The sequence below is a fragment of the Cloeon dipterum genome, chromosome X, assembly GCF_949628265.1.
Source record: "Cloeon dipterum chromosome X, ieCloDipt1.1, whole genome shotgun sequence".
NCBI classification, from domain to species: Eukaryota; Metazoa; Arthropoda; class Insecta; order Ephemeroptera; family Baetidae; genus Cloeon; species Cloeon dipterum.
The window spans coordinates 27,052,911-27,073,952 of NC_088790.1; the positions used below are offsets into that span (position 1 = coordinate 27,052,911).

Genomic DNA, 21,042 nt, shown 5'->3' on the forward strand with positions numbered 1-21,042 from the left:
GCTTGGGACTGCACGCCGAGTGCACATAAACTGAAAGGATTGGACCGAGCAGCCGCGCGTATATATCTCTCTCTCGGCTAAATAACCTTCGGATTGCACTTCAAATTTGATAAATAACCCGATTGTCATTTTATCTATTGTACATTATGTCTGTTGTCACTTGATTATCGCATCGATCAAACTCGAGCCACTTGTACTGTGGCACGCTCTCGCAAATAAATACCGCGATACAATTTATTGCCGTCTTAAACGCTTTCCTCGCTAGGCGAGAGCTAACAGATTTACGGCCTGGCTCGCCGAAATTAAGGCAGAATTTCAAAATTATTTTCGCTCGGGTGTAATAAACTTGTAGCATAGAACAAGCGTGCTCCACCCCGTTTTGTTTCGCGTCCCACGCGGCGTCAGGCTCTTTAAATGGTATCATCAGATGAGATGCGGCCGATTTGCGTTTTGGCAAAGGTGGCGTTGCCGCAATTCGGCTCGCTGCTCCAGATAGGCCCTCATATAAAGCAGAAATAAAAAACACAAGCGTCACAACAAACAAACAGACGATTTCTACCACTGCTTCAAAGTAAAGTAAATACATAGAGAAATCGTATTTAAATTAAATTAGATCATGTTTTAGCAGGTGGATAACAGCGGGGGCCAGATGTGCGATAAAATTGGTTCGCACTGCGCAGATCCAAGATGGCGTCTGAATGTGGGAAACAAAAAGCTCTCTTGGATTGCGTTACGAGTGTCAAGAGTTTGTTTTTACGATCCAAAAGACACAATTAGTACGAGTAATGCAAATTATTTCACAATATTGACCAAAACTTGCTTCTTTTCACGCATTTTCACGTGACCGTTTTTTCGAGCCATACTCCACCGGACGCCATAACTGCGCGTCGCACGAATCTGGCCCCCGCTGATGGATAATAGTTTTCATTTGGTAACTTGGGCAAACCCTTGGTAAATTACGTTTATAAATCTTCACATAAAAATGGCACAGATCGAGAAGACTTTGGTCTTAAGTTTTTAACAATTAAAATTTAAGAAAGGCGCCACCGTTTAATTTCGCAAGTCTATAAAGGCTCTTATTTAACTCTAGATTCAAAACCATTTCCTTCAATAATTAACTAATTTAGGTTATAATTTTATTATGTCAAAACAGAAAATGCTCCAATCATTTGGATCCAAATCTGATGTTCTTTTTCTTAGCATCTAAAAACCACAAACGTTCAACTATTTTTTTTTGCAATGTCTAAACGTTCGCCTCATTTTAAATAAATAGTTTTGGACCAATGAATGATCCGTGAGTGACACTAACTTTCAAATTTCGAAACAACAACAACAACTAACTGCGACAGACGAGCCGCCATAAAAGTAGCATCTGGCTGTGCAAACAGCCGATCTGGTTTGACGCACGCAGGTCAAGATTCCATAAATCCACCGGCAGCGGGTCACAGCTCACAGCACGAGTCCTGCGCCTTTTGCAAGAGGTGGAAGAAATTGAATAAAACGATGGCAATTCAGGGTTTCGTCTGCTGCATGGTTGCAGCAAAAAAAAAATAAAGAGGCGCCCGCCGCTCGTCCTTTACGCTTTTCAATGCGAAGAAATAAAAATAAACACACAGTGTGGAGAACGGAGCGAGCAGGCGAGCGAGCGAAGCCGCACACATTTTCTCTTCGTAGGCAACGAGAAAAATGTAAAGAGGGCCCGCCTGCGCACTTCTCGTCATTTTTCTCTCTCTCACTCACTCAGCCGTTGTAAAAAAAACCAACTTGTGTGTTATTTACAATTTAATATCACAGCCGACGCGACCCACACGCACGCTCTTTCATTTCACAGATTTCTTTGTGCCAAACCCACACTAATTTTGCGCAAATCTCGCCCGACCACGAGTTATTAAAGAGCAGCGAATTCCGGCCGCTGCCTCTGTCTCTCTCATTTCTCTGCCGGTGATTGATTGCTTCTGCCGATGAGACGAATCAAATTTTCGCGGCCTCGTCTTTGAACCCTCCGCGCGGCACTGATTGGATTTTTCTCGCTAAACGGCTGATGCACACGGAGGACCTCGACGGGATTTTTACACCACTTTGTTTCGCCACATTCGATGCACTACGGAATTTTCTAATTTTCCTCAGCGCTCAATGAGAATTGCGCCGTCCTTTTCCCAATATACACAAAGTCGCATGTGTGGTGTTTTTGATCCATAAAAGTCCACCTACGTGGTGTAGATTTTACACGGATCGAGAAGCAGCTCGGCGATCGCTCAACCTATATAAGGCGACACCTGATTTTACAATAGTAATCAAGGTGTTTAGAAATTGTTTCATCTAAAAAATCGATTGCTCTCTACGCACTGCTGCGGCTCGAGTGAAATTTCGCCGTGTGAACTCGGTCGCACTTGGTCGTTCACAATTTAATTGCATCTGAGTGCGTTATTTTCCGGAAACTGAGAGAGCTGCACTTTAAATTGGAATTGTTCACAGCCATTACGTATTAACTCAATGGAAAAAATTAAACGCTTTCGCATATTATGAGAGACTGTTGCGAATCGAAAGCTGCATTTTATTAGCATTATTCTTGAGTAAAATTTTAATTACACCAATTAAAAATCTAAAAATCGTTGGTTTGATTGCGTAATGCTGGAACACATTAAAATATAAATTAGGATAAAACTGTTGATTGTTAGATGAGAAATGTGCTCTCGATTTGCTCAGCTGGACAATTTTAATCGCAACTTGCACAAAATAACAGCTTATATGTGTTAATTTTAAATTACTCCGATCCCATACTTAAAAAAATCCAATTACACACTGACGCGAGATTATATAATCTCTAATTTATGGATGGAGACGCTCAAAACCCCACTTGAATTCCGAGAGAATAAATTCCGCCCAAACCTAAGCCCTTCTTTGTGGGATGAATTCCTCGAATTCATTCGTCTTCTCAATGGGGACCCATTTTCATCAATTTCGAATAAATTCCGGCGTTCATCACTGCCAAAGAAACGGCCGTGTCTTCTATACACTTTTACACCAACCGGTTGCATCATTTCCCATTATTAATGAAATTAACGAGGAGAGGATTGTGCCGAGCGGATGGAGGAATTCAAATTAGGAGGGCTTCTATTCTAATTTCATTGCGATTTTATTACCGCCACTTCCCGCTTATTTTACAGGCATTATTTACGACGGCATAATAGTGTTTCGAAACTGCCGCATTGTTGAGAGCAACCCAAATATTTTGGTTGCCGAAATGCAAATTCGTGAGTTAGTTGTGTTTTTCGCATTTTGACAAGTTTACGAGGCAAAGCAATTAGTTTGACGGTTGCGAATTCTTTGGCGTAAAAGGCGCAGAATTAGATTATAAACGGGCGCAGACCTTGAAGAATTTCAGTGCTGTTTGTGTGTTTCGCCTCGGCTCGTCTGGGATAATTTGATAATAACGCACGCAGACGTGAATCCTGCGGTACAAACAGAGTCGGAATTATTATATTGTTGTTGCTGGGAAAATTCGCTGGCGCGGTGCCAGCGCTAATGAGCCGAAAACGAGCCACTTAGCCGGTTGCGAGTCGCTATCGAAAATTATGAAGAACCCCTTTTTCGCATTCGAAGCACGTAATAATTAATAATTATCGCAGATAGACTTTCTACACTGTCGCCGAGTTCAAAGGGCAAACGTGCGAGAGGAAAACGAAAACACTCGAGCGTAGACGTGCTTTTTGATTTTGATTGCTTTAATTAGGGAAACAATCGGTTATGAGTTATAAAACCTAGATAAGCATTATCTATAAAATATAATCCTTGATCTTTTGAGGGGGCACACCACCCAACTTGAGTACCGAAAGTTAATAATACTTAAGTGCCTGTCATTCACGTGAAAATCTTAAGACGCGGATATGATTTTAAGATTTTAACTTTCTTTGATTTTTATCCGCTTCAAGTGTAATGAAATAATTAAAAAGTCGTGCAGGGCGCGTCTGTGTAATTACATTTAAGATAACAAAGAGCGTAAAACAATTTCTAATCAGCACTTCGTAATAATAAAATGATTAAAATAGAATCTAGGAGTAAATAGCACGGCTCCATTGATATTAATAATTGTAAGTCGATTAATTTTCATATCATAATTATGAACAACAATGAAAATCTTTTTGATAAGAAGTATTTTTCTCCGAACAATCTGATAAAAATATATAATGTAATACTGTAATCTTTTATCGAGACTGATTTTTAGGAAGGTCAAATTTCTAGTTCAAAGGTTGTATGGGTATCGGAGTTTAAAAAAAGGTTAGAAAATTAGTCGGTTTTTCTGGCCAAAACTTCGACTGTTTTATAATCCGTGTCATGGATCAATATGGTCGATTTCAGCTAAAAATAATTTCCGGACGTTCGTAAATAACAGTGTCAGTCAGTTCTCTACACAAGAAAAATAAGCTTGCATGAATTTCATGGGAAAAATTTCATTCTGATATTAGACACCCTCTATAAATAAAATACCTTGAATTTCAAACAAGTTAAAGAGTAAAATTGTATCTTTCGAAGGGAAGAATGTTTACATTTCTGGATTTAAATTGTTTGACTATGCAATAACTATTTAGGTTTAGTTTTAGGACGTGCTTTTTAAAAAGAGAATGAGGTTTACGCGAGATAAGTCGGTTTTAAGACACAATTTCGTCATCGAATTTAAATTTCCGTCCCTTATTTATAATATTTGATTACAACATTAAAAATAAATTCAATTACTGGAATATGTGTCATTCGGACGACGAAACAAGCAACAAGGCAAATGGGGCTCACGTTTCGTGCTCGTCGGCGAAGGAGACGAGCCTGTGCTCCGGGGGGTGGACCTGGATGAGCGGCTTCTCGCTGCTAGGCGCCATGTGCGTGACGGAGACGCCACCGGACGTGCGGACGGTGCGCTGGACGCTGGCGTGCGGCGGCGAGAGGCCGTGCGGCGGCGGCTGCACGAAGTGGATGCGTGCGGCCGAGGAGGCGGCGCTCAGCACGCCGTAGTACGAGAGCGCGGCGCCGTAATAGAGGCCGAGGCCCTTTGTCGGCGTCGGCGACGGCCGCCGTTGGTGGCTCTTGGGCGCCGGCCCGCCGCTCGGAAACATCAAACACGAGTCCATCTCTCACTATCCGGACACCACCATCCGACCAGCGACTGACTGACTGACTATACTGGCTCGCGAAAGCGGCAAGGTGCGCGTCTCTCCCGACTCCCTTACCCCCCCCCCTCTCGCGGACGGCCAACTCCTTCCAAGGTGAATTAGAACGCCGGCGTGTGCGACGTCATTTTGCACTGTCTTCTTCTTTGTCGCTGATTTTATTTGTTTTTTTTTCGGGTGACTAACTAGTGTCAATTTCCTCCCTTTTCCGAGGCTTGGGGTTTTTACAAACCATACTGCGCCTTGCAAACGGCTCGTTGTCGAGGGGCATTTCCCTCTTGTGCTGGTTATTTGTTTAATGACGTCTGAGAATCTTGACAGTTAATAGATAATAATTTCATAAAAATTATCGTGTTACGGTTTGGTTAATTAATTTGAACGTTTAACAGTTAGTGAGATTTTAATTGGATAATTAATTAAATGGTCGACCTTTCATGCATAAAGCCTGAGAAACGGTGATTTTTACTAAAAAAATAGAATTTGAAACGTGCATGAGGTTTAAGTATCTTAATTTAGTGATTGTTACGATTTGATTCAAAGATATAACAGAATTGAAAAAACAAAAATACCGTTTAACCAAAACTATAGTAACGAAAAGCAGCGTTTTTGTTCAAACAGACCAAGTATATTTCCATTTAGCCACTTTCGTGATTTATATTTCGATTTTGCTCGAAGTTAAAAATGGTTTCAATTGCTTGAAATCCCGTGATTCGGGCTCAAAAGAACTCAATTTACACGTAACAGAAAAAACCTCTAGATTCAAATTAATTAATTTATTTATATTCCAATCTCTAGTGTTTCAACGAGTTTTTTTTCACAACAAAAATGCCCTTTTCCCATCACTCTGGATTTTTCTTTTAAATTTTGAATGTCTTATTGTTGAAGAATTAAACAAATCGAGATCAAGATCATGTTAATCTTTCTCCGAATTCGAACCTTGAACCGAATTGCATTTGCAAAATAGTTTTAAAAAAATCATAAATCAACTTTATCTAGAGCTTATTTCATATGCTTCAATTATAATCCTCAAACCTATTTGATTAATTATAACTACCTTGATTTTGGTGGACGTGAACGCGTCATTCAATACAATGGCTAATCCTTAACGCTTTGCTAATTAATCTGATAAAAAGCTCAAACCCTTAACATGCAGATTAGTTGTTAATATTTTTGACGTCATTTTATTTCCACACTCATGCAGAACGACGCATTTCGCATTTTGCAACGAACGCTCAAAACCCCCAACATCCTGCGCATCACAATGCCTCTGCAGAGCCGTGATTGAACTGACCTTGGAAATATATTTTTAATATTCCTGGCACCGTGGCACTAAAAAGGAGTCGAAGTGCTCCACGAAGAGTAGATTTAAAAGTCACTAGACAAACATTTGCGTTGAGAATTCTCGTAGAAACAGACTTGATGAGACGAGTTACGTCATATTTATTTAAGCGATTATAAAAATGAACTTTAGGCTCTCCAAAATCCAAACATTAAACACGTGTCGCGGACATTCCTCACGATCTCACGCGTACGTGGAAATTTTTCTTTCCTCCTTTGGTTTTAATCTATGCGAAAGTCAACGCCAAATAAAGTTGTCAACAACATTTTTCCCCTTTGAGCACCGCTTGAAAAAACTGTGCTCTCCAATTACGTCTTTTTTACGTGGAATAAAGCTGCTTTCTCAGTGACGTCGCATCTTGCTCAAATGCATTATTTACGCTTTTCTTCTTAAGGAGCAACTTGAGCTTCAAAGAAGAAGACGCAACAAAGGCATCGATAAAACGTTTTGTTGGAAAAGATTAAATTTCATGCGGCATCGAAAATCATTTTTTTAAATAAGATGTGATATCACAGCGGGGTCCAGATTGGTGCGACGCGCAGATATGGTGTCCGGTGGAGTATGGCGCGAAAAGAAGCAAGTTTTCGTCAATATTGTGACATAATTTGCATTAGTTCTACTAATTGTGTCTTTTGTATCGTAAATACAAACTCTTGACACTTGTGCGGCAATCCAAAGAGAGCTTTTTGTTTCCCACATTCAGACGCCATTTTGGATCTGCGCAGTGGGAACTAATTTTATTGCTCATCTGGACCCGCTGTGATATCAGTTCCATAGGAAAAAATTTATTTTAAGTTAAAAGCTAAATCAGAAGTATGGGAAAAGCTTCCTTAAAATAGAAAAAGAATCAAAGTTGAGTTTAAAAAGACGAACAACGATCAAGGAAGTTGTGTGTGGGTTTGCGTCAGTTGTGGTTAACAAAATGTGAAATACACCCTTCTCGGATGTTGACTAAGGCTGCATATTATTCAAACCAAATAAATAAGATATGACTCGTCTGCTCGTCAAGAGGCTCATTTTATTATGCACGCTCTCGCCAAGAAAAGTGAGTCAATCTTTCGTTCAGCCGCCTCTTCGTGTGTTGGAGCGAGTGTGATTTTACGTGTTGTGTACGTACACCGCGAGTGCAACTTACCCGCCGCCGCCGACGCGTTTTCCTGTTTCACTAATTTTCGTTCGTTCGTTCGCGGCATGGTGGGACGGCCCACAAAGCACACAGGCCGATTTTATGAGATCGAGCCGCACGAGAGAGAACATGCACTTGTGCAGCTTATCTCTGCGGATGCAGGCATACAGCTCGTAATCAGTTGAACAAACCAAAAAGGCGCAGAGATAAAAATGTGAATGGTGTGATTCCTTCAGCGCGGTTGAGTGTTGAGGGAAAAACTATACAAGAAAAATGACTCAGAGTGACAAAAATAGCTCTAAGGAGTTATTTTCTCAGCAGGAATTGAACTCGATTATTTTGCAGTCGCCACAAAAGAAAGAATTTCAAGAGAGAACAATGGTTGCACGAGCTGTTTACACCCATGTTTGCAATTTTGTTTGTGCTAAATCCAACTCAAATAAAGCAGTTGGCTAATTGTGCAAGGTGTTGTTTGTCCTCGATAATGCAATCCAGCCGACTTGCCCAATTGCAAGAGATAAACCCTTCATTTCACATTAAGCATTTTGCGAACGTGTCGCTCTGAACTGCTTATGCACAACTACTGCAACAATGGGGTTGGAATTACGCATTCGCGTCAGGTTGAGGAGGCGAGAAAGATATCTTATCCACGCGAACAATCAGCGGCCACTGCAACGTTGATCGGCCGGTCGTTGACTTGGCTCCTTCGCGGTGCAGCTGCGTTTGTGGTGAGAATGCACGCAAGCATATTTCGACACACGCACGAAACGAAATATCGCTGTCCCGAAACCGGCGAAATGTCAAGGGTGAGCAGGTGTAGCCGACGTATTCGCGCTCCCAAAATGGAACAAAGACATGAACTCTGATTTCGGCTGATATTAGACGGCTTCACAGGCACGGAGGTGCATGTTTAAATAAAATTTATGTTTCGTGTGTGTGTTGCAGAGTTAGAAATGCCTCTAAATTATGCGATTCAAAACCAAGGAACATATTCAGAAGCAAAACTTCTATTAGGGAGCGTCATTTTTCATTTATATTGATTGGAAATGTTGCTATGTTGCTGAAATTGTATTTCTTTTGGTATCAATACTCTAACTACGAAAGGAAAAAAACCAATTTCATGTTTTACCACTATTTGTATTGATTTTTCACCGGTTACAAGAGGTCTACATGTATTTTAAAGATTTTAGTCATTCCCGTTTATCTATTGATAGCGTTGGAAAATTTTAATTCAAGTTGTATCTCTTTAATTTGAAAAAAATTAAATAAATCATAATAATAAATAAATAAAATCGCATATTCACGACGCTATCCCATGAATTAAAATCACTTTCATGGTTTAATTAGAAAAAATCTACTTTCTGAGTTTTAAAATTTTGGAAGACAAACGATACTAATTGCGTTGATTGGAAAAAAGTCATTCCCTGCTCTACCATTAATTCTTATAAAAAATCCGTCTAAAAATCAGCGCACATATCACAAGGGGGGTGGGAGTCGGGGCAAGCTAGATTCTGCCTACAGATCGGACTAGTTGGCGCATTATTATTGCAGTCAGCGATGGCCCCGCGTCCGTCTCATTCCTAAGTGACAATTGAATTAGAGGCGCCGTAATTGGAGTTATTACTCCTGCAGGGAGACGCGATCGCAATGCTAACACTCCCAGTTTTCACCGCTAACACTCCATTCTGGCATTGAGCGGCGTCAGGTAGGCAATCGGCGCTGGAAAATTTCCGATCAGCCAACCGCAAGGGATGTAATTACAGAGAAGTTACTTTGCAAATAATATGAGATTTCCATTGAGGGAAACCCCGATTAAAACGTTTTTTACATTGCCGCTATGGCGTGAATTTGCTGGATTTTATTTAAGGTCATTTTAATTTATATTATTTAAAATCGGAGCCAGTTAAAAAAAAATTGCAACTTCTTAAACCAACAGAGCTTTTGAGCAACGGGGGCCAGATTCGTGCGACGCGCAGATATGGCGTCCGGCGAAAAAACGGTTACGTGAAAATGAACCAAGTTTTGGCCAATATTGTGGCATAATTTGCATTACTCTTAACTAATTGTGTCTTTTGGATCGTAAAAACAAACTCTTGACACTCCAAAGAGAGCTTTTTGTTTCCCACATTCAGACGCCATCTTGGATCTGCGCAGTGGAAACCAATTTTATCGCACATCTGGCCCCCGCTGCTTTTGAGATTAATTACAACTTGCAATTACAAACAAATATTTTATCTTCTGTGGCTATTTTTCATATTAAAATTATTTTCCCGGGAAAAAAACAAGTTGGATTTCTGTGAAACGACTTAATTTCAGCCACGTTTTACACATGTTAATTGCAAATCCCTGGACAATGTTCGTTTTAAGAACAGAAACATAACCAATTTTCACAAACCTTCAGAAGAAGAAAAAAATCACGAGCTCCTCCTTTTTCGCTCAATTATTAATAATAATGCAACACGCACGCTTCGTTTGCATGATTATAATGAAGTGCGCAAAATTGCTGACGCTCCATTATGCTCAACTCAATGCAATTTGCCGCATTCCCTTCCTCGTGGACGCACCTTGCTGGAAGCTGCGAGGCGGATTGCATAATTATTGCTTGCAGAAACCACGCGTAATCTGCGACGCAATCTGTATCGAGGCGTTTGCACCACGCCGAGTGAGTAAACACGCCGACGGATAAATAAAAATGCACTTGTACGGCCTTTTTTGCATTTCGACGCAAGTGCGCGTGTGCGTATTGTTTTTATCCGAGGCTGGCCGGTGTGATTCATTTTCGCCGCCGATTTCGCCACAGGAAAATATTGTGGCTTGGAGATAACTTTGAAAATTGATAAATAAATTGTGCTGCCAGTCGGAACTGGAAATCTTGGCAGACGGCAGCTGCCGAAGGAAAATAAACTAGAACTTGCGTATTCATTTAAACACGTGTGCAAACGGCATAATATTTTATCCCAATGTGTCCTATGTAGATATTATTCTATAATATAATTCAAAATAAATAATAAGCGTCTGCCTCCTTGGAAAGCGCGAATAATTTAAAGGCCAAGAAGTTGCAGTGCCTGAGGAATTTGAATCCCAATTAAAAGATTTCCATCTGCCAAATGTGAGGAGAGTGAGCAATGATGGCCTAATATGGTGCGGTGTGTAAGACAACGAAAGACGAGGAAAAGACACAAAATTCGTTAAGGACGGACTCCTCGGCGGCTGCGGCTGCTGATGTCACCAATCGTGATTCTCGTTAAAAATGCATCGCCTCGTGCGACTTCGTCGAAGGATTTATTTATTTGCTTAATGCTCATATGTAAGCCAGCGCGCGTTTTCCAAACAGCAGCCGCATGCAAGGTAAAGTCCAAAGAGTCGCTACCGTGCGTCACTCGCCTCGCCTGCATACAAATCAAAAGTAAAGCTTTTGTTTTCACGCATGCATTTCCTCAGCAACGACGATTTCTACAAAAGAAATCACGCGAGGGGGATATTTTTGGATAAATCATGATGCAACCGAACGTTGTTCACCATACATTCTCTAAAAACGGTAAAAGAATTTTTTGTCTTGTATTAATTTCGGTTGCTATGGCGATTGACTGATCACTGAACCGATTTTGGTAAAATAAAAATATTTTTATGCCAAAAATGCACAGTATCAGGATCGAATCTGAAATCGCAATGCAGTAATAAAATATTGAAAAGGAACAGTGGCACGATCTGCGGCTTCAAACGCTAAGATTAATGGCGAGTTTATTATTCCACTCTTTACCAAACTTCAATTTATTTGCCAAAAAAAGAAACGCCAAATTAGACTTTAAAATTAAACAGTTGGGTTTTAACAATCCAGAAATCAACAGCGTTGCTAAAAACCCGCATTTTAAAAAATGCAGTGCAGTGGTTTTGTTTTTAAAATTTAATCAATCTCTTGCAGGCAATGTTTGCACCTCAATTTTCAATAATTTTCTAAATATTAGCTCATGACCTTGACTCGAAATATTGTCAGAGATAAATTTTTGAAGAAATTGAACCAGAAAATTGCAATTTTAAATAAATAATCTGCGCAGTAGAGGAAATTTTGACCACTACGACCGCAAATTGTAGATTTTCACAAGGCAAATGTGGAATAAATTCATTTCTTGCGCAAAAACCAGGGGTGGTAAGCAAATGCAATCCTGGAAATCAATTATCAATTATTTTTACGATCTTGAAAATCACTCCTTTTAATTGCGTCGAAGTTGAGCAGCGTCCTTGCATTGCCCATTTACGTCACGTCGTCTGCACCGTCCTCTCTTTCTCTCTTTTCGCCTTTGAAGAAGCTCATCTGCATGAAGCTCATTTCGCTGAAGGTCGCAATGCAAAATTGATTTTCGCTGGGCAAGAGTGCGCCGCAGTGCACGCCATGAATATGCATTGAGAGGCAGTGTGGCGTGATGCTGCGCTCGCTGGCTGATCTCTGCGCCACTCTCTCTCTCTCGCAGCACACAGCCGCATTCTTTGAGGGCTGAAGCAGAAATGCACTGAGCGAGCAGCGGCAGCAGCAGGTTGCGAAACGCCCAAGGAGCCGAGAAAAAGAGAGGGCACGCGCCAGCCAGAAATACACGCATTCGCTGCTTGCTTCTCGGGTTGCTAGCTCAAGTGGTAACATTGTTTTGCTATTTTGTTTACATCTTGTGGAAGGCACTTCCACTCAAGCCTTAATGGGTTTGATATCGAGTCTGTTCATTCATTTCTTATTATTTATCGCAGCCCTCGGTTTTTAAATACATCCATTCAGAGAATTACTCTTTCACTGATAAATAATTTTTTCCAAATTGAATTAATCAATCACTGACCTTTCAGTGGTGGGATCAGCGCAGTTGAGCGGCAGCCTGAGATCGATGACCTCGCCATTTTTCATTCGCAGCTGGCCTTGATTTTCCATGTAGTGCTGGACCAGCTCGGAGAGGGTGGCGAACTTGTCGCCGCTGAACAAGTTGTAAAAGTCGCCATTGTTCTGGATTTTTATGTGTGTAACCTCTCCGTTCCGCCTGAAAAATTCAAGATAGTTAGTCAACTCCTAAGTATTTCAATCTAAAAATTATTTGAAATTATTGTAAAATAAAAACAGTGCTCAATAGTGTTGAAAAACAAGGACTTTTATTTAGCCCAATGGGAAAGAATGATTTTATTTACTCCATTAGTATTTTTGGAAAAAAACATCGATTTTCCAATAGTTCCTGTTATTGTGAGTCATTAAGAAATTTCATCATTATTTCCTGTTGAGTCTTTCCTTCAACTCATCTTTGCTCTGTGTTTCCATTAAAATCACTTGAAATACATTTATTTTAATTAAAAAAAATATTAAAAGTTAATACTTTAAACTGCCAAAGACGTCTTAATTGTATGAAATTTTATCCAAATTTAAAATTGTAATTTTGTAGGCGATAGATTTTTTTTAGTAGAAATAAAATGTCAGTTTTAATGTAAAATTTGTAGTCTTGCGCAAGGAAGGAAAATGAAAGTGTTTTAAGAAAAAAATAGTGCAAGAAGATGAAAATATTTATACAGGTTCATGATTTATGATAAAATCAAGAGCCGGAAGCATGTTTAATCTGTTTTTTTATTATTATTTAACCTCTAACGTAAAAAATACTTTGGAATTCTGACTCTAAATGAAAAATGTAATAAAAATTCCTCTAGTAAACGTGAATTGCTCCCCCCCCCCCCAAAAAAAAAAAACATTAATAAATTGAAAACTTTTTATCCAAATTATTTATTCTAATTTTCAGGTCAATAAAACGAATAAGCACTACTTTATTTAATAGTTTCGCCGTAAAGTACAACAAATGATTGAATAATTCTGCTTGTGATTCATACTTGACTGAGAGGGTGAAGTCCCCGGGGCTGCTGTTGGAAGGTCTGGCGAGAAAACTGCCCTCGTAGCCGCGCTCCTTGAGCAGATTCTCGGCTTCGATGCCCGAGATGTTGGGATGGAACCACCTGCGGAGCAGAAACAACAATAATAAGTTTGCAATTGTCTGCAGCACGTGAACGCCTGCCAGTTGGAAACGAACATGGGGCCTGTCAACGGCGTGGTCAAGCGTTTCTCGCTCCTAGCTCTGAGTCTGGGTCTGCGGCTGGCGCGACGCGACGCAGGTCAAGACAGAGAATGCGCGCCGCTCTCTCTGTACTCGTGATAAATCTAATCTAGCAGCTTAATTGCCAGATAACGAGCACATGTACCGCTCTCGCACTGACAAACGTTCCACAATTTCGAAAAGTCCGACGCGACTCGCTCGCTGCCGGCAAGGCAAACGATTGATTCATGCTCAGGAAGGAAAAAAATGCTTTCCGCTTCCATTATCTTAAGTTAATTTTAATATTGTTCTTTTTTATCACAGGGAAAATCTGCCTTCGTTTCCTACAAGAAGGAAAACGTTAAAAAATGCAAAATTCAACTTTTTGTGAACTGAAGTGTATTTTTGGAACACTTTAAAGCAGGGTTCCGAAAAACCCGGGTTTTTTACATTTTGCCCGACCCACCTGGTTTTTTTTTTCAGATTTGCTATTCACTGCTTTTTTTAACTAAGAAACGAAGAAATTTACTCCCCATACCCCAGGGCTTGCCAATTTTGCAATGCGCAAAAATGCAGCACTACTTTTTTTAGCGAAAAAAACAGCCAACAAGCAAAATATTTTTACTTTCCCTTTTTGATACTGAAAATATTGGCGCCTTGGGTAAAATAGTGGATTTATTGGGTTTTTTGCCAGGTTAAAACCGAAAAACCCCGGGTGGGAAAAGTTCAGAACCCTGCCTTTAAAGTTTTGTAATCGGTTAATTTTTCTCGATGCCTCAATTTGTAAAGAACAAAATTATGCGTTTCGATGAAGTCCATTTTATAAATTTCCTAATTAGAAAAATTTGCGGCCGTGAACTGCAGGGTGTGGCTGGACGTAAATGAAGCAAAGGCCTGATTGTGAGTCGGAGGGTGCGGTCGAACGTCTCTGCTCCAATTACGCCCCTTGATCGAAAATTAGCGGTGGCGGGACGGAACAGGAAGGTGGCCAGGCCAGGCCAGGGTTGCGAATAATGTATAAACAAAGGAATGTTATCAGTGCGGTTGGGCCAAATTAATTTGATCCGACGCGAGAGCGAGAGGATGAGAGAGAGACCCTAATCCATATTCAAGAGCAGGCGCCGCCGCCGCCGCCGTTGCCGCCGACCTTACGGCACAAAATGCGAGCGGAGCGGGCGAGCTGTTGTTTCACAGGCTTCTTTCTTCCCTTGTGCAAAATTCTGCTACGTGACCCTATGCGCGCGAACTTATTCTGTTCGGCATGAAAGGCGGCGGTAGAGCTGCTTTTCACCCGTGTCTCTCGTTTCAAGCGATTTCATTCCTTCTCGAGTAGACTTTTTAGCCGTCCACTGCTGCCAATTGCAATAACCTTGAGGCCGTGGGAAAGTTATGAAAAATATGTGCGTACTTTTTCAAGTATATATGGCTCCTCATTGTCAGATTTGGACGAAATTGGTTGGAGGGGTTGCCCTAACAGTCCTGCGTCGCACCTTAAAGTGACTCGAAATGCTCAAATAGCTCAACGGGCTGCTTGCTGGTTTGCGCACCTTTCCAGCGGCTTTAGGGACGAATGTCTGGCGTTTCAATTAAAGACCTCGGTGCAGGGAGGCGAAAAGATGGCCACATTGGGCCACTCGGGCCTCATGTTTTCCGCTCGGCCGGATTATTGGGACACGGTGAGCTCATAGCTTACAGAATGTGCTGAGCAAAGGTATAAAAAAAAGAAAAATAAATAAACAAAGTTCCTTAAATTGCCTATTTTTTAGGGCTGTAAGTTTTTAAAACGCGATTTTTAGCCTGTATTGAGAAAATTAGTGGCAAAATTGTTGTATCTTTGATGTCAAAAAAGTTGCTTTTGGCGAATAACTTCGTGAGGTCAAGGTCAAAGTCCCAAAAATTAGGTAAAAATTAAAACAAAATCTGGCACACCTTCGTACATTAAAATTTGAAAATCAAAATTGGCCCATTTACGTGACAATAACATATCAAAAATTGGTGTTTTTCTCTTCATTGAGAAAATCGATGTCAAAGTTGGAAAACCGTATTTTTTGCACCCTGAAAATGTTTTTTTAAATAGAGCAATTTTAGTGTGTGAAGATTTTGACCGGCTTTGACCCAAATACAGTTGAAAATAATTTATTCTGACGTTTAGAGGCCATGTTCGGGGGGTGAGACCCACCCCTGTCCCTTGGGGGCCGGGGCGGAGTTTTTGAGTTAAATTAACATGGTCAGAAATTGATCGTATTACCATAATTAAAACCGTCTTTAAGCATCGGACAATCCTTCAAAATGAGGCATTTTCCATCGCTATTAAAAAATATTACAAAAATTTTCTCATGTAGGCCTAGGCATATTAAGAAATAATATGTGTGTGAATTTCAATTTGTTAAATTACAGATAAGATTATTTAAATACGCGAACAAAGGCAATAACTGCATAAATGCACGAAAAAAGATGATTTGGCGTTGTCAAGTGCCGTAAAATACCGAATATTTTCAGTTTCAGTGGATTTTTTTTCTAGGCAAGATTAAATTTAAAGACATTTTCCGTTGTTTGTTACTTACAAAAGCAGCCTAATAATTTATTGTATGCGGAACCTAGAAAAAAATATTCCCTAAAATTTGAAATAGTTAAATCAGGATAGGGAATGAATTTAAATTCTGGTTTTACGAATTTCTTGAAGAATGAAATAGCTTTGACCATAATTTTTTCACTAATATTTCTCTTTGTAAGCAAGCCACCAGTGTGTGTGAATTATGAGGAAAATTTCACTAAAATAGTGAAATAAATCATGATTAATTTTTTTTATCTTTTCCCACTTTTTATAATACAAGTTTCAGATGATTATTTTTCACAATTTATCCACTTTAAAAAATTATTCCTCAACAATAACAAAGAGATATTGCCTCAGCAATAAAAAAACCGTTGATCTGACAGCTTTATTGTAGTAATACCAGAAACAAATTTGAAATCAGAAATTTTTGTTTAGTTCACAAATCAGTTAAGACTCAAAAAATTTAATTTAATAGGATATTTCCAGGTTTCCTCATTATCTCAATGTGATGTAATAAAGTTAAGATCCACTACATGATTTCTAATTTTTAAAATCATTTAAACAAGCTAGGTGATTACACAAATAGATAAGACATTATCTCCTCAAACACCATAAAAAGGCGTCTTCTTCTTTTTTTAAAAAAAATATTTGGTAGCAGATTTTCACTGCATATAATTTAAAAAAAACAGTTTTTTTCTATTCTGTAAAATACACTTTATTTTTACTACCCTAAAACACCCGTCGTTATAAAAATTCCACTATTGTAATAGTTATAAAATAATTTAACATTTTAATAGGCCCTAGCTCAGAAATATTACATTTTTTGATACTAAAATAATTCAATTATAAATGCTGGCTGCGGAGTCCAACTAAATACTAATTCCAGTTTAACCCTTTTTAAATTTTAACAAAAATAAAATTCGGGGTCAGCCGTTCTACGGCTGCTGTAGCAATTTATCAGTAAAAATTAAAGCCCAAAACGCTGTGTATAAAAATCCCGCGGAGTGCAGCAGGAGCAAAATGAATAAAATGCACCTGCGAATCGTGTCAGAAGGTCGACGCACCGTTAACCGACCCTTCGGCCGCCTCGGTTGCCAGGTGGTCCCTGAGCGCGTCCGTCCGGCCCACCCGGCTCGCGTCGGCCCGAAGTAGATCGGCCCGGTCCCAGACGCCGGCCCCGGGACGCTGGAGGCCGTTCGGGGGCCCGCGACTCGCGAAAACCGACCCCACACGGCGAGCGCGAAAGGCTTGCGAGGAGCGAACTCACCCTCTGGTCGTCATCGTGGCGCCACGGTTTCGGCCACGATTCGGCGGTTAGGCGAGTCGGGCGAGAGGCGGTCGACGGCGGTTTCGGCCACAGCAACACGTCGTCGCCGTCGCGGCCGAGTCGAAAGCCAAGGTTGTACGAGCGAGCGAGCAAGCCCAGCCTGCTGCTCGGCAAAGGAAAGCAGCAGCAGTTTCACTTCTTCTACTTGCACTCCCTCTAGTTGCATGTCGCCGCCAGCTCGCACGCCACGCCTCTGCCATCTGACGGCGCTACCAGCAACTGGCTCCTGAAGAGGATTCTGATTGTGAATTCTGATATGCAGCGAATTTCCGGAAAATCCCTGCTGCCAATGCATAAAGTAGTCCCTGATGCCTGTGCTTCACGAGTGCACCTCCAAGTTACTCCCTGAAGACGCTCGCCCTGTACTCATCTTACAAAAGGGAAATCCTGCGGGTGCATAGGCAGGGTTCGCCAATTTTGCAATGCGCAAAAATGCACCACTGGTTTTTTGCGCAAAAAACCGGCTGGAAAAACCCACCAGTCTTGGGTTTTACCGCATTTTTCCGAATTTAACCCAAAAATAGTCAATTTTTGCTACAAAAGAGTCTGAAATATCAGAAAATTACGTGATTGAGTGTTAAAATTTTCAGTCTCTTGGTGAAACCAGTGGCTCTAATACTGATTTTGGTGATTTTGGAAAATCCCTATTTTTAGTCATCCACTATGAGAATTTTTTATTTTCCAAAAGAATGCATGCGTGTCGGAAAAATGCGCAAAATTGCAGACAAACCCGCAAAAAGACAGTTTTTTGCAATGCAGTGGGTTTTTTTCGGAAAAATGCGGGTCTTTGCGAACCCTGAGCATAGGCAATTCCTCTCAAAAATGTTTTTATCAGAAGCATGAAGACTTTCATGAAATTAGAATAAAATGACAAATAAAATTTTTCATCTCTAATGCATCACCTTCGAGTTTACGAAATTTAACGTCGGTTCCGAGCCTTAATTTTAAAATAAGTTAAAATGAACCATTTTCGTCCACCAATTATATCGTTGGGAAATTTGCAATAGACTCTCCTTTTCGGTACACGTTATTCTTGATTTTTGAAAAATCCTGTTTTTTACAATTTTTTGCGCACGAGTAAAAATTAAGGGATTTTGGTTCTTTAGTTCTTTGACATATTAAAACATTTTTAAAATAAAAACAATATATTTAACAATTACATTCAACAGTCAAGCAATATTTTAAATTTAATTTTAGTTCATTTCACTGATCAACAATAAAAAAAAAATGAAAAGTGGCACATGCTCAAAGCGTACAGGTCGCTGAAACGTCGACAGGTTTTGGCCCTTTTATTCATTTTTATTTAAAAAAAAATTATTGTTAAAAATATAGCAAACAGTATTGTGCTTTAAGAACTTGTAAAATTGTGTCCCGATTGTTGCTATTTTTACTTCTGTAATAGCAAAATTCTTTTCAAATTAATTACTATTTAATAAGATAAAATTATGGATGTTCTGAACGGAACATTATGATTTCAAAAAATTCAAATAAGGGTTAATTTTTTCAATTAAGAAAAAATTGCTAATAATTCCTTTAAAAAATTCAAGGGCGAAATATTTTATCATTTGTTTCTATAATTTAATGAATGTTTAAAATTTTTAACGCTCTCTCAGCACCAGCGGGGTCCAGAAGTGCGATAAAATTGGTTCGCACTGCGCAGATCCAAGATGGCGTCTGCATGTGGGAAACAAAAAGCTCTCTTTGGATTGCCGTACGAGTGTCAAGAGTTTGTTTTTACGATCCAAAAGACACAATTAATACAAGTAATGCAAATTATGTCAAAATATTGACGAAAACTTGGTTCTTTTCAAGTGACCGTTTTTTCGCGCCATACTCCACCGGACGCCATATCTGCGCGTCGCACGAATCTGGACCCCGCTGCTCAGCACTCAAAAAAGAGACATTCACGCAGATAAAAATTTATTTTCCGTTCAATAACAAATAAAACAGTTTTTACTCTGCGTCAATTTTTTTTTTCTTGAACAAAAAGCTGAAACACCTCTCAGTCGTAGCAATGCGTTGAGGGAGCAGATTTTTTGCAGCATTGCAGGATCACCAGGGTGATCGTATCTGACTTTTGGACGCTCCATCAAGCTGGGAGCCCAAACACAAGATTAGCACTTTATATCTCGGTTTATCTGTTGATTTATTTGGCAAGCGAAAGCCTAGAAAATGCGCCGCTCCGCTGTAAAATTGGGCAGATATACATATATATACTGCAGGGTGGGTATAAATACACAGTTTCGATCGGGTGCGTACGTGACTCCTGTATACTGGAATAGGCGGCGGGCGCGCACAAAAGCGACTGCGAATAATACTGGCTCAGATTCAAAGAAGAGGTGATTGGAAAACCGTGAATGTGACAATTTTGTCGGCAAGGAAAATTGTTTCTCTTAATTGGAGGGGGATGTTCGCTGAAAACTTGAAATACGTGCCAAATGCGTATGACAGTTAAAAAAAGGAGCAAAAATGGTTGCGAGTTATTCGCGGCTATATTTGCCAGTCAAAAAGAAGAGCAAAAAATATTGAATTATTACCCAGAAATCAATATCGTTAACTAAACATGATAGCTATATGAACACTTCTTGTGATTTAATATCGAGAGATGATTAAATCGATTTAATATATTCTAAAGTTTCATGTATTCGCAATAAGACAGATAAATACATTTTTTTGTAAAATTAAAGATGACAAAAAAACTTGCAATTGACCAGTTGCATAAACCCTTAGTTATTGAAACCGCCAACAGATGGTGCAACCACAGACTTTTTTAAAAATTTTGTTTTGGGCGGTTTTAAGGCATTTTCGCTGCGATTTCAGACTCAATTTAGCTATTTTGCTTTTTTTAATAATTTGCTCATTTTTGACGTGCTGATAACCAAAATCGGTTCAGCCATTCACCGTAGAAACGTTGGAAAATATTTTTTTATTTCAAAAAATAGTTTTTCTCGATTCTACGGCGATTGGCTGAACCGATTTTGGTTTTCAGCACGTCAAAAAATAGCGAATTAATTGAAGAATGCACGGTAGCTAGATTGAGTCTGAAATCGCAGCGGAAGTGCCTTAAAATCGAAAGTCTACGGTGGCTCCATCTGTTGGCGGCTTCGAACACTTAGGGTTTATGCAACTGGTGAATTAAGGGAATATTTTTTTTTAAATTCATCAGGGATTTAAATGATTTTATTGGGTGTTTCTATAGTTTTAAAACATTACGATGCAGCTTGCTTTAAGGTGGTGTTCGTGGATTATTTTAGGTCAATTTATTATTATTATTATTTTAGCCTCTGCGCTCAGCACATTCCGTAGGCTTCGAACTCACCAGGTCTTAAACCCCACTGAACGGATAATTAGGGGCCCAAGTGGCTGTATAGGGGAGCTTGGGCCTTCTTTTTTCCTTCCCACACCGAGGTATTTTGATATTCTAAGAAGTAGAAAAAATGTAGCCTAACAATTAAATCATAACGAGCATTTTATCAAGCAAAACATTTTA

General features: G+C 39.8%; 1 protein-coding gene across 3 annotated transcripts in view; it reads right to left on the minus strand.

The window, feature by feature from the left end:
• Positions 1–17,672, minus strand: part of LOC135945271 (tyrosine-protein phosphatase non-receptor type 11-like) — a 28,352-nt gene extending 10,680 nt beyond the window's left edge. The window contains exons 1-3 of one of the 3 annotated variants that reach the window (XM_065492851.1): positions 17,493–17,672; positions 13,472–13,594; positions 12,448–12,642 (exon numbers count right to left, since the gene is read on the minus strand). In XM_065492851.1, the coding sequence (XP_065348923.1) occupies positions 12,448–12,642; positions 13,472–13,594; positions 17,493–17,506 (332 nt within the window). In that variant the 5' untranslated portion in view covers positions 17,507–17,672. Of the gene's footprint in view, positions 1–4,788; positions 5,139–12,447; positions 12,643–13,471; positions 13,595–13,668; positions 13,730–17,492 lie in introns of those variants that run through there. The other 2 variants (XM_065492853.1, XM_065492852.1) reach the window with 2 other exon arrangements.
• Between the last annotated feature and the right edge of the window lie 3,370 nt (positions 17,673–21,042).